The sequence below is a fragment of the Lactuca serriola genome, chromosome 4, assembly GCF_051521515.1.
Source record: "Lactuca serriola cultivar US96UC23 chromosome 4, Lser_US96UC23_V15, whole genome shotgun sequence".
In the NCBI taxonomy this organism is placed as follows: Eukaryota; Viridiplantae; Streptophyta; class Magnoliopsida; order Asterales; family Asteraceae; genus Lactuca; species Lactuca serriola.
Genome location: NC_136411.1, coordinates 270,226,895 through 270,240,284, shown reverse-complemented (window position 1 = coordinate 270,240,284; position 13,390 = coordinate 270,226,895). Strand labels below are relative to the sequence as shown.

The window sequence follows — 13,390 nt, the reverse complement described above, 5'->3', positions numbered from 1 at the left end:
CGAGTCACCCAGGCAACCTCATTATCACATACAGAAATGTTATACCTCGAAACCAGGATGTTACACAAACAGTCGAGATCGCGTTTGACATAAGCATCAACAACCCAAAACACCTCATCATTGATTGTCCCACATAAGATGTCTTGATAAAACCTAAGGAAATCATTCATAAGTATTGAATGAGTACAAAAAATGACTTATTTTGAAACAAAAAAAATATTAAAGACTAAATATATACAAAAATATTAAGGACTAAATGTGTACAAAATGAAAAATATATTACCCTATTAAGTCATTTTTCCCGGCTAACCTGGAATAACTGGTCACAGTGACTGAATGTGTATAGTTTAACAAGTTGAAGAGGTAAATATGGGCGAAAAAAAAAATCATTGACCAAATGTGTACAAATCGAAAAATACATTACCCTTTTAAGTCATTATCCCTAATACAGAACAGTTAAAAATTTAGAATGTATAAAAAAAAATTACCTTTTCGAGGCTTTGAGTGTAGAAGCCAAGGTAATTAATATGTATTGTGTATCAGCTTCATTACTTATCGATATTGGGATTTTTAGTTGCAATTTCATATAAAATTAGAATTAAAATGGTAGGTCTGCCATTACTAAGAACGGATGAAGATGCATAGGGAAAGAAGATGCATTGACGAAGACGATGCACGAGGTCTTCTATATGAGCTAATGACCAATAACTGAAACAGTACATATTGTATACGTATTTTTAAATTTTCATGATTCTTTTCTTTTTATTTAGTTTGTTAAATTATGAAATGCATTTTTCTTTTTTGACATTTTTTGTATATTATAAACTTTTATAGATTAATACTATAATTTTTTGTTTTTATCGATTTTTCAGTAATACTTGATATGTAGTGTTTGTAAGTCTATTATTTTTATAGATTTGATTATGTTATTATTTATGTTCACCAAATGAGGTTTTTTTTATCACCTGTTTTTGAAACCCTTACTTACCATAAAGCATTGAACAAGGAAAAACAAAGAGAAGCCAAGCCAAGCCAAGCCAAGCCGGTCCAAGAAGGCCAAGCAAATACAAACTCCACCAATTTGAATGAAGAAAAATAACAGTCCAAAACCCTTGCGTAAAATAGCATCCAACTATCTACGATCAATAAAACCACAAAGAAAGAAAAAATGTACACCACGCTTAATACAGCATGCCAGCCAGGTAGGTAGGTAGGTAGGTAGGTAGGTGTGTGTGAGGTGGTGTCTGGGTGTTGAGATGGAAAATAAAATACACAAATGATTTATGTATGTATGTATGTATGGCCATCTTCAGTTCACCACCCAAAAACAGTGTACGCCTCTAGTATGTATATCTACAACTCCCTCCACTCCGTAATAAGTAGACACAAACAAACAAAGGCGCTTATATGATTATCATCCACATCACTCACTCTGCCTCTGCCTCTGCCTCTTGTCCAATCAGCATATATCTTCTACTCTCTTCTGACCTGTGGCGAAACAACTTTGCTATCTTTCGCCTTTCACAGTCCTGTTTGTTTGTTGTAAGGTTAACTAATATTAATATTCATCAGCTTAAAAATATTTCCTAAAATAGCAGCAACCAACATTTTTATCTGTTTCTCTTTGTTGAAAAATAAACATATATAAAGTCCGTTGTTAAAGTCAAAAAGAAACACCACCCAACAACACATGGAAAACAACCAAAATGTCAATACTTTTCTTTCCTTTATTTGTGTGTTATAGCACCCCTTCCCTACTGTCATTTCATTCTATTTCAACATTGCACTTCCACTATCTATTTATTTTTTATCAAGGAAAAATTTTAAGCAATTATAGCATTGTACTTTGATTTTTTTTTCCGATTAAGACATTATTATACTATGTAAAAGTCTATCCAATTATAGAAAAGAAAAATGCTGTGGATTTGAATGAGTAAAGTGGGTAGATTTGATAGAAAGAAAGGAATGAAATTAGGTTGGTGCATATTTAATAGTAATAATATTATATGATAAGCATTAAGCACTAAGGCTAAGATCTAACCTTGAACATGGTAAAGTAAAAGGGGGTGGTGGGGTTGATCCGTCTTAGCTTGTGGTATGTATATGCAAAGCTCAACTGATCACGAGGTGTGAACCTTTCAACCTCGTTAAACCAGAGGCACGAGAACAAGTTTGACATTGGCGTGTGTTCCCTTACAATAAAAGAACCTTCTGGTACATCTGAAAAAAAGTATATATATTATTTTATTTGACTAATGCCAAAACCACAACCTACTTTCGTCATTTACCCACTTCGCTGTCTATTTAACTATTACACTTTTTGACCGTTTGAAAAATACTGTGAGAAAATGTAGAAAAGCACCACACTTTCACCCTTTTTATCGGTTTAGCAACTCAACTATTACTTTTTATCGATTTAAAAAAGTTATCATAATAATTTTGTAGTAAAAGTAATAGTCGAGCGGCTAAATCAATAAAATAGGAAAGTGAGTGAGATTCAGAAAACCATTATGCCTGTTTTGATTGCTTCAGACAACAATTTTTCTGGTTATCTGGGACAAAATAAATAATATAAACATTTTATCACTATTTTTGTTATCAAAGAAACTTGATATACAAAAACAACAGGCTAAATGAATAAAATAGTAAAAGTAGATTGTGATTGTGATGGGTAAATGAGGAAAATATTTAGAAAGAGAAGACGTACTGCTTGGGAGAAGCTTTTGAGAATCGAATGGATTGAATCTTGTTAAGCCATCTGCTTGGTAGAAGGCAAATTGTTGATCGATGATGGTGTGATTGTACTTGTTGAGCTTCTTATTTTGAGCAACTTCCTCCCAGACACAATGGCGATCATAATGATTTGAAATAGCATACTCATGCCCTTTTCGCCACAAGAAATATTCCAATACCAGTAAAGGGTCCAGTTGGAGCCGCAGCTTGCTATCCAACCAAATTGAGTACCTGAAATTTCACAACACAACAACCTCCTTTCATAATCATTTCTCTATATTACACCATACTAGTGTACTAACAATGTTATATATATATATATATATATATATATATATATATATATATATATATATATATATATATATATAACCAATCGCCTCACTTTTATTAATTTAAACTAAAGCTTTTGGTTCAGTAGCACTGAAGCAGTTGCTAAGAGTGTCTTTGCTTGCAGAAAATTTTCTAGTTTTCCATGAATATTTTGAAAACGCGTTTGGTTGATTCAGTTTTCAAAAATTTTCCAAGAAAATGAAAATTTTCTGTCTTCTAAATTTCCAAGATGGAAAATGAAAACTCCACCAAACGCGTTTTCTAAAATTTTCATTGAAAACTCAACTTTATTTTCTGAAAACATTTTCTTGGAAAATGAAAACAGTTTTCTACAACCAAACGCACCCTAAGCTTTTGGTGGCGAATTTCCCAAACCAAACAACAAAACCTATGTATAGTCTATGTATGGATTTGGGACCTCTACTGAAATTGCTTACAATAATACCACACCACAGTCAATCAGTCAATGAATGTAAACCTTACAAGAAGCTTCTATCACCAAATTACAAAAGAGGATAAGGTTAAGCACGAGCATCAATGACAACATGATGTAATATTTGTGTATGTAAATGAAATTTAGGTATTAAAAGGTGTTTGATATTTTGATAAGCCCCTGACTTTACTGATTCATAGCAAGAGGGTAGAAAGGGCAATTGGGTAACTTTTTGCCTGGTTGTGCTGGAATGAAATGATCCAAGGGGTATTTCAGTCTTTTATTTATTTATTTTCCTATATGTTGGTCTGCAGCCAATTTTTGAATGGAAACAATGTTAGTGGGGACAGCACCTGATTATGTTGGTTGTTATTTCCTTTTGTCTTGTCTCTAGTGGTAAGTATATAGTCCTTTTGTTATAGAATTTGTATGAACTAGAACTTTGTTCTTTTGGAGAGCCCCTTTCCTCTCGAATGATTGGGAATTATCTTAATATTATCGAGTATTTTTGTTAGTATGTCTAGAGTATACGATAGATTCAACAAGGGTCTATCATATTTTTGTTTCTATGTTTAGCTGATTGAACAATCAATGATTTATTTTTATTACTTACTTACTGGTTGGATCTCTCCCAAAGAACTAGTTACTGATTACAACAACAAATTAATGGAGCGACTCCGGAAATGACTAATCTACCCTTACCATGGCATTTATTAAGGAAATGTTGTCCCTCATCTTATTCATTTCTAGAACAGGTCTTGGAAGCAACCTTCATCATGCTTGCCCACAGCAATGAGGATGAGAAAGAAAATTATGGGGAATTAGAGACCCTCCACAATTACACCAATACTCAGCTGCAGAGCCCAGATTTCCACCTTGAAGACAAGGTGCTTGTTTGTTTGGGAGGGGAGTAATGACATGGCTCCCCAACTCATCAAGGTTATCGACTATGTAGTAATTATATTCAATTTATTTTAGGTACTGTTGTATTTAAAATCAGGATATCTATTAGTATTTTTTTTAAGACAAAACTGCACAAACGGTCCCTGTGGTTTGCTCAAAATTGCCACTTTGGTCCAAAAAAGTTTGGACTAGCACCAGAGGTCCAAATTTTTCATTTTATTGCGAGTTTGGTCCGATTTGCTTTAAACTTTTTTATAAAGACGATTTTGCCCTTGCTTTTTTTAGTTTTTTATTAATTTAAATCTCTCTCTCTCTCTCTCTCTCTCTCTCTCTCTCTCTCTCTCTCTCTGTATATATATATATATATATATATACTTAAATATTCTTTTTCTTTTATTTAATTATAAATGTTAAACAAATCAAGACTGTGTAATTGGATTTATGCTTCGATGGTTGTTTACAGGAATAAAAAAGATGAAAGAAAGTTTGATGACTAGATATGAAGAGGAGGAGGGGTTTCAGATCGACAGATCTGAAGAAAGATTTCAGACTTCACTGGCTCAGATCTGATCTGTTCTTGTCTGAGGAGGAGATCAGAGACATGAGCTCAAGACTGAAGACTATCGTCAGAGAGATGAAGTAGAGAAGCAGATTTCGATTCAGGGTTTTTTCCTCTGTCGTTTCGTCTTCAGATCACCGTCTGTGTGTTCAGATGAAGAGCCCAAGAACCCACGAACTCGATCTGATTTCGTTTTCACGATTTCGTTTTCTTCTTTCTCCCTTATTCGATCTGCCCTCTATTTAGTCTTCTGATACCGTGGTACTGGAGGAGTGGAGGGTGTGGTTGGGGTGGGTTTTTCGGTGACACTGAAAATCGAGCCACAGATGGTGAAGATGAACTGAGAAGGGTGTGGTGTTGATCCTGACAGTGATGAAGAACACAAATAGATATGAAAACAGATGGAGAAGACGAACATATCTAAAAACAGATGGAGAAGACTAACCTTAGATATGATTTCTCATTCTCTTTTCTCCATCTCCATTGAGAATTGATGTGTTCAACAATTTGTTCTAGGTGTTTTTTTTTGTTCTTTTTTTTTTGTTCATCTGGACAATTTTCAGGAAGAAGATGGGTAATTGGAGAGAGAGAGAGAGAGTGAGTGATTTATTTTTATTTTTTTTTTTTAAATCTGAAAATCAGAATCACAAAAAACAATTAAGAAAACAAAAAAGAAAATCATATTAACAGGGGCAAATCCGTCCTTTTGAAAAAAATCAGAATAGAATGGACTAAACAAGCAACAAAATGTAAAGTTTGGACCTCTGGTGCTAGTCCAAACTTTTTTAGACCAAAGTGGCAATTTTGAGCAAACCACGGGGACCATTTGTGCTGTTTTGTCTTTTTTAAATTTTAATATATATATATATATATATATATATATATATATATATATATATATATATATATATATTTTGTTTGATTATGAATAAAAGTATCGAGTCTTGAACTCGGCTTTGGAGACCTACCTGTTTCTTTCTCGAATTACTAACTTAACTGTGCTACAACACCCTTATGGCATGCTTTACAACAAGTGTTTGCTTGAGATATGATGATTAGACACTCATCAAAATAAGAAGATGTTATACATAACATAACATAACATGGTTCCTTGCGATAGAACCTCTAAACGCATGAGCATAAGCATGATGAATAATGGCAGGCAAGATAAACATTTAGATAGTCAGACAACTAAAGCTGACAGGTTTAGAAAGAAGAAAACTAGTCGACTAATTTTATAATTTGATACCGCTCAACTTTAAGCTGCCAATTATCCAACAAAATAATTGAGTGATTACAACGAAAGCAATGGGTTCAAGCTTTGCAGCTAATGCCATATCAAATCAGTTGGTTACATTAGACTTGTCATATCCTTACACCATTTCTATAGTCCTCATGACACTAATCTATGTTCTTAATTTGACTCCATCTCGTGATGCCACACATAAAAGAAATTCAGATTGGAATGGGTCATTTTATCCTATCCAGGTAAAATAGTAAATCTATGTTTTTTATCATTTGGCTAAATGCCAGAAATAGCAACATACTTTCATTGATTTCTTTAATATGACATCATACATTTATACTTGTATCATCTATCAGCATTCTACTTTGAGAAATCCATGCAATTATTTTTAGCAATATCATCCGAAGACAAAGCAATTTTCACGGGTAAATTTTATGTCCTAAGAAAAAAAAAGTTAAAACCATAAGGTTTTTTGCAGAAAAGTCTCAATATTTCGGGAAATTTTTGATAAAGTCCTAAAAGTTTTTTTTGAACAGAAAAGTCTCATTATTTAGGGAAAATCACATAATCTATCATTTCCTGTTAAAATATAAAAAAGAACTTTTTCGTTAGCAAAATGTTAAATAATTGGGACTTTTCTGTTCAAAAAAAAAAAAAAAAAAAAAAAAAAAAAAAAAAAAAAAAACTTTTAGGACTTTATCCCGAAATAATGGGACTTTTCTGCATAAAACCCAAAGCATAATGCTATATATATATATATATATATATATATATATATATATATATATATAATTGTGTAGGTTTATCAAAGTAGAATTAAAGTCAAAGTAGAATGTTGTTGTAATAGAAAGAACAGAAATAAGTAATTTTACGGACCTTGCATTATGGAAAAGACGGTGTGCCAAAAGTTTAGGTATTTTTCCTACTCTGCGCATGTCAGTGTATGGAAGATTCTTAACAACCACAATTCTCCATATACCAATGTAACTCATTCTGTCCGGCATATGTCCTTCTGAGGAAAGAGTTTGTAAAGTAATATCATCTACAAACATCACGAAACATACATTTTTCCTTGAAATCCGAGAAACCTGGAATCAGGAAACAACAAAACTCAATCCCTGCCTGCAATAACCACCTTCATATGCTGTTTATTTAATTCAAACATGCTACTCTCAAGTCTAAGTGTAAGTGTATGTTATTATTGATTAAAGAAAGAATTACATGAATAAAACCATAAGATGCCATATTATTGTAAAAGGGGGCATTTGATTTGTAGAATATTTTTTGGATGAAATTAGAATTCGGATCTCAAGGAAACATTTTATATCGTGTTTGGCTGTCAGGAAATGGATTGGAAATCGATAATAAAAACATTTTCTTAAAAAAGTTATTTATATTTAAATATTTTTGTTTATCATAAATTATATTTAGTTATAATTGTGTTTGTATATATATATGAGGGTATTTTGGTCGTTTAATAAAAAAAATGAAATTATATTCTATCCACCGTCCCTTAGGAATGGTGATGTTGAATGAAATTCACAGCACATCAAAGATTGACGATATTGGAAACTAAGGCTCATGTGGTCTGTAACTGTTTTGGGGAAAGGGTTTGAAATTGGATTCTAACCTGATAATTGGTAAATCTTAGCTAAAAGGGAAACAAATATCATTATATTCATGAGTTTATATAAACATTTTTGTTAGACCACGAGGGTAGGTTGATTTGTTGCTGAGTGTGGGGAATTTGATTCAATAGGTTGTTGTGACATTTGATATGGATAATTGTTTGTTTAAGGAGGGAGGGAAGGACCAACTCTGAAAGGGCTTTACAACAACCTCTTCAAGACATAAAGGTGGGATAGTGTTTAAACATTACATAACTATCCTGAGATAAGGGTAATGTTTTTGATTCAATAAGGGTAATGTTTTTGTAACTTATAAGTCTAAGTGTCCCCTCCTCCTACAACTACAAGTTGGCTTTCGGTAATAAGTTCTACATTTAGGTTTATGGCTTGATACGTGCCTAGTATCGTATCTGATGGGTTCATATTAGATAGTTTACTTGGGAATGAAGTGTAGGATCCTATGATGATGATGATGTGGCAATTGTACATGTTTCTTATTCTGTTTCATATGGTGCATCTTACTTATATATGGACTTAAATGTGGAACTATGCTTATTGTGTTGCAATGTTGGCATGGGTGGATATATTATATATATTATGTTGTAGGGAACTTGAAAAAGTTACTCACTAAGATTGTATGTGATTCACATTTCTATTGTTCGTCCGAACAAACGGGTAAGGGAAAGGAGAAAGTTTAGCTCTTAGAAGACATGCTTAGTAGATGGCAACATTTTGTAGGCTTTTATTATTAGTGTGGGATTGGGATGTAGTAACACCCGACTATGCCATGTATAGTGTTGCCTGTTACTTTGGCATGTAATCATAGAACTTGTATATCCTCATGGGGATAAAAAAAGAAATTACATATTATGTTGTTTTAAAAATCAAAAAAATAGGTATGCTTTTATATAAAAATTTGGGTGTTTGTTACAGAAAGAGGATAATGTTATGTTTTGTGGTATTTTCCTCAAACCAAATAACACGGAAACTATACGTGTAGTTACTTATTCATATGAAACTTTGTCGTGCAATTTGGGATGTCCCATAAGCATTCCATTTTTCAAAACATATTCAACTATTGGTCCACTCCACTGACATCGTTGTAAAATATTATTGATGGCATTACTTTTTAGTTCACAAACTTCCCCACTTTAGTGTTTACGAAAACACATAGTTTATACTAGGTACCTATCTATATAATATTTCACTACTTGCATATAATAGCAACAATATCCATATGGTGCAATAAACAACTTATATACAAACTTTTTTGGAAAGGCAAAGTGTTGCAAACAAAAGAAAACTAAATGTAAAAATTATCTCTGCCTCATTTTGTGCATCATATTTGTTTCCGACAGAAGGCTATAAGGCTAACAAAGTAGAAACCCCAAATAAAGGGGCACCATTTACATTGATTGAAGAGAGTAATCAAAGAGTGACGACAAGAGCCAACTCACTCCGCAAGAAGAAGTTCTAGCACATAAAATATGGACAAAAATAAAAATTATTTTTAAAATACAACAGTTGGAGCAGATATGTTACTCCCCAATGTACTTATGTCAACAACCCTAGTTGTAAAGACAACGACTTCTTTATTGTTCAAAAAGTATCCACCATGGACTTTAGTCAAGTAAATGATGACAGAGGGTAAAAGGGACTATATATATTTGTGTGTGTGTGCATATCTATATATAAGAATGTGATAAAATTTTGGCAACTAATTAATATTAAAGATTAAAAGAGAATACATCAAAGCATGTACCTTTTGTTATCTTTAATATACACTTCTTGGATCCCAAAGTACTTATGGCTTATAAGGAAGAAGCATAAATTTTTCAAAAGTAAGTATTTCATAAATTTCCTAGCTAACTGTATGGTAGTCATTATCATATGAGATGATATGTCCATGCTTCCTAAGTTATCTAACATTAATCGACATGTATAAAGCCCATAAATGCATGCATGAAACTTTTGTAATTAAGTGTTATCTCACTTTTGACAATGGAGCAAGTATTAGAATAAAACACATTAACCACTAGAGATAAATTTCAAATTTCTAGGGGTAAGAAAACTTCATGTTAGAAGTGACTGTTCTGCATTTGTCAAGTAAATCTAACCACCGTTTGTGTCAATGTTACATGAGTAAGGTGGTGTTTTTTATTTTTACTTGATGAACTTAAAAGGGACACAACTAAATAAGGTGAGCAATATATCGGTGTTTGTTTTTGACTTGATGCAAAAAGAAATAACTAATAAAAAAAAGTCAGGGCTTTTCCATCATGATGTCCTAAGTTATCACAATCATTTATCTTTTCCTTTTATCTCCCCCACGTATGCCGTCATTATCTGATAGAGAACGGCTCATATATCAACATATGGCTAAAGTGCAGGGTCTTAATTGTAATATCTTTTATTATCTATTTTGCACCCTATCAAGAATTGTCTGAATGAAGGATAGCATAAATAAGATAGTGATAGGAGTAGTGGATTGCATTTTGAGTCTTGGGTAGGGGTTGTCTCTTTGGAGAAACTCTCTGATTAGGGCAGGAGGATAATCATTTTGATTTCCTTTCAGATTGTTGTACGTTTATTTCATTCAGTAATCAAAAGCTTCTTAGATCTATATATATGATATATCTGATATTTTAGTTTCATTATCTGTTATTGAATTTTGGTTATCATTTATCCAAACAAACAATGGTTGATGGGGAACAAAAGCTATATAGTTATGATTCATGTAAAGACTAAGAGGATACCGTTTTCCCCATGGGTGATCTCAAACGATCGGAGTTTCCAAATATGCATGAAATGACAGCAATATGGCAAGTAGCAATATATGTTGCATCATCTTCAGCCAAGTCAAATCCTGTGCTAGGATACCCTTTAGGACCCTTCACAAACCCACAATTAAGTTTCTGATCATTTGCAACGAAAGATTGTTCCCTTTCTTCCAAACTCTGATGCCCACCAAATTTGGGCTCCCATGATTCCAACCTATTAATCTTACTTTCTATTTCCGTGTACTGCAAGGAAAATCTTGCAAACTTGAGACTTTGTGGAGGCTCCACAGCCTTCATGGTAGAGTTAAGAATTTTCATTTCACAAGCACCTGCAAGAAAAAGTCATTCATGTATCATCCATCACAAAACAAAGATTAAATGCAAGATCAGATAAGTAATTACTTACACCTACCTGAATACTTCCGCCTCTTTGACCTCTTCTTGGAAGCAATCCTCCTCTCAGAAATAGCCCTTCTTGAGGATTGCATGGAAGTAGTATCTCTCAGTTTGTCTGGATCTAAAGCATCCACAGGCAAACCATGAATTGGTACATGTACATCCTTGCCTGAAGATCCTCCAACAGAGTGGTGGTCATTATAGTCTTCAAGTCGAATGTCATGCATATCAATCTCATCAATATACTCATCATCCACAATCACATCATCTTCCTCAGAATCTGCCAGCTGATTCATGGTCTTAGCTTCCTTTTTAGACACTGAAACACCTTTTAAAGAAGCCTCATACTCTGCTTCATACATCTTCAGCTCGTTTCGCCCAGCTTCATTATACAAACCAGCTACCTTGTGATCCGATGACCTCCTTTTGTTGTTATCTTCAGAGACATATCTTTTTGATGCTATACTAGTACTAGTACTACCATTACCCACTAAATCCTCACCATAATCATCATCTCTTCTCCTATCATCCCTGTCCCAATACCGAGAGTCCCCACCATGACCAACAAAACCATTGCCATGCCCAAACTTCACTATTTTTGATCTTTCTGTACGTGTCACGTTTGCAAGGAAGTCCAAATCACTCCCAAACTCATCACCTTCTACTATGTACTCATCCTTATCTGATCCAAGAAAAAAAAAATTAGCCATTTTCCAAAGATAAAATTTTACACCACCCTTCCCAAGCTTCATCTTCAGATGAGACCTCACTTAACAAACATGCATATAATATACACTGTGTTACAAGGAGAAAGCATCTAAAGCCCTATAAGTTAACATCTTCTATAATCTGCCATCAAGCATCTAGCTTGGTGGTACCTTGTTCAGCTCATCATTCCCCTTGTATTCTCATAAAGAACAATACATCTTCTATCTGTTTTAAGTTTAAGCTTTCTACTATTTTAACCTTTTTCAGCATTTTCCCAGTAATTGTAAAAATCTAAGTTGGATTTGGTCGGATAGAAAAAAAAAAAAAAAAAAAAAAAAAAAAAACCAGTGAAGTTAACATCTTCTTTAGACAAGGAGTAGATACAATATTTTTGACTTTCTAGTATTTCAAGTTTTCCATCAACATTCCCAACTAATGCCACAGGTCTAAGTCCAATTAGGTAATAAATTTTGATGATTAAGATTTAAATCGAATATAAACCTCCAAGCAAAGTCGAGAGAGATACCTTTATCATCTTTAGAAAGAAAGAAGAAAGCAGAAGCAGATATGAGAAAAATGAGAGTTAGAGTAACAAGCACGAAAGCGCTGACAGAAATCCTTCGGCTCCTGAAGCGCCGATGATGACTAGTTCGCGATTGTTTGTAGTTGGGAGCGGCGGCGGCACGAATCCCGACTGAAACCTGATCGTTTCGGAGTTTGTCGAAGAAGATGCCTCCTGATTGCCTGTGCTGAGCCATTCCTGCATTGTTCGTTGGTTCCCTCTCTCACCACACCCGTATAAGTGACAACAACCGAATACCCAGGTTGAAAGTTGTGTGATTTTGGGTGGAGAAATCGTAGATCAAGAGAGATTTGGGGGTTGTTTAGTAGTTGTAGGGATTAAACATACTGATGTTTGAATCCGTTTGGCATGATTTGATTATTGTTGCTCGGGGGAAGGCAGACCTTGAGTTTTATAGGGACCATTCGTGTAATTTACTCAAATAAATTACATTTATATGAATCGCTTATCATTTTGGTAATTTACTGATTGGTTCCTATTTATTTTTTTAATTTGAAAGGTTTTATTATTTGTTTTTATTACGCGTTTGGTCCTTGTCTTATTTAAAAAGACCATTTTGCCATTAATATTTTAATTTATTTAAATAAACACACCCCAACCCCACCCCTTCACCTTATCTTCCATACTCCATCATTTTTTCATATTTAAATAATAGTTCTTTTAGGTAAAACAAAGACCAATTGCGTAAGTTAAAAAAAATAAGTTAGGGATCAAGCGTGCAAATTACCCCAAATCATAGGGACCATTCATATAATTTACTCAAATAAATATAAATATAACACAAAACCGTAAAAATGGTGATGTATAATGTATTTTTTTGTCCAAACCTGGATAATAATTAAAAAAAATTAAAGAGGGTATATATATATATATATATATATATATATATATATATATATATATATATTCAAATATTCATCCCATCCCCACCAGCTTCGTTCGCAAAAAATCCATACAAAGTCATGGAGATGAAGATAGACATAATTATCTGTAAAAAAAATATTATTATCTATAAAATAAACTCATATTTAAGCCATATATGTAAATCAGATTCAATCCAAAAGGAATAAGAAACTAGAATATTAATC

At 33.2% G+C, this 13,390-nt stretch overlaps 1 protein-coding gene and 1 long non-coding RNA gene across 3 annotated transcripts; both read right to left on the bottom strand.

Moving 5' to 3' along the window:
* Positions 1-1,063: 1,063 nt before the first annotated feature.
* On the bottom strand, positions 1,064-12,688 carry LOC145097028 (uncharacterized). Of its 2 annotated transcripts, none has more exons than XM_079034498.1 (7): positions 12,246-12,688; positions 11,022-11,693; positions 10,592-10,944; positions 7,084-7,295; positions 2,708-2,964; positions 2,042-2,220; positions 1,064-1,529 (listed from the first exon to the last, which is right to left on the bottom strand). In XM_079034498.1, the coding sequence occupies exons 1-7, from the start codon at positions 12,475-12,477 to the stop codon at positions 1,428-1,430; spliced, it is 2,007 nt and encodes a 668-aa protein (XP_078890624.1). In that variant the 5' UTR covers positions 12,478-12,688; the 3' UTR covers positions 1,064-1,427. The 2 variants fall into 2 exon arrangements, with proteins under 2 accessions (XP_078890624.1, XP_078890625.1); XM_079034499.1 differs by having other exon boundaries at positions 11,028-11,693; positions 12,246-12,687.
* Positions 4,775-6,858, bottom strand: LOC145097027 (uncharacterized). Its single transcript, XR_013704202.1, has 2 exons — positions 5,407-6,858; positions 4,775-5,324 (listed from the first exon to the last, which is right to left on the bottom strand). It is a non-coding gene; the product is annotated as an uncharacterized LOC145097027 (long non-coding RNA).
* Positions 12,689-13,390: the final 702 nt, after the last annotated feature.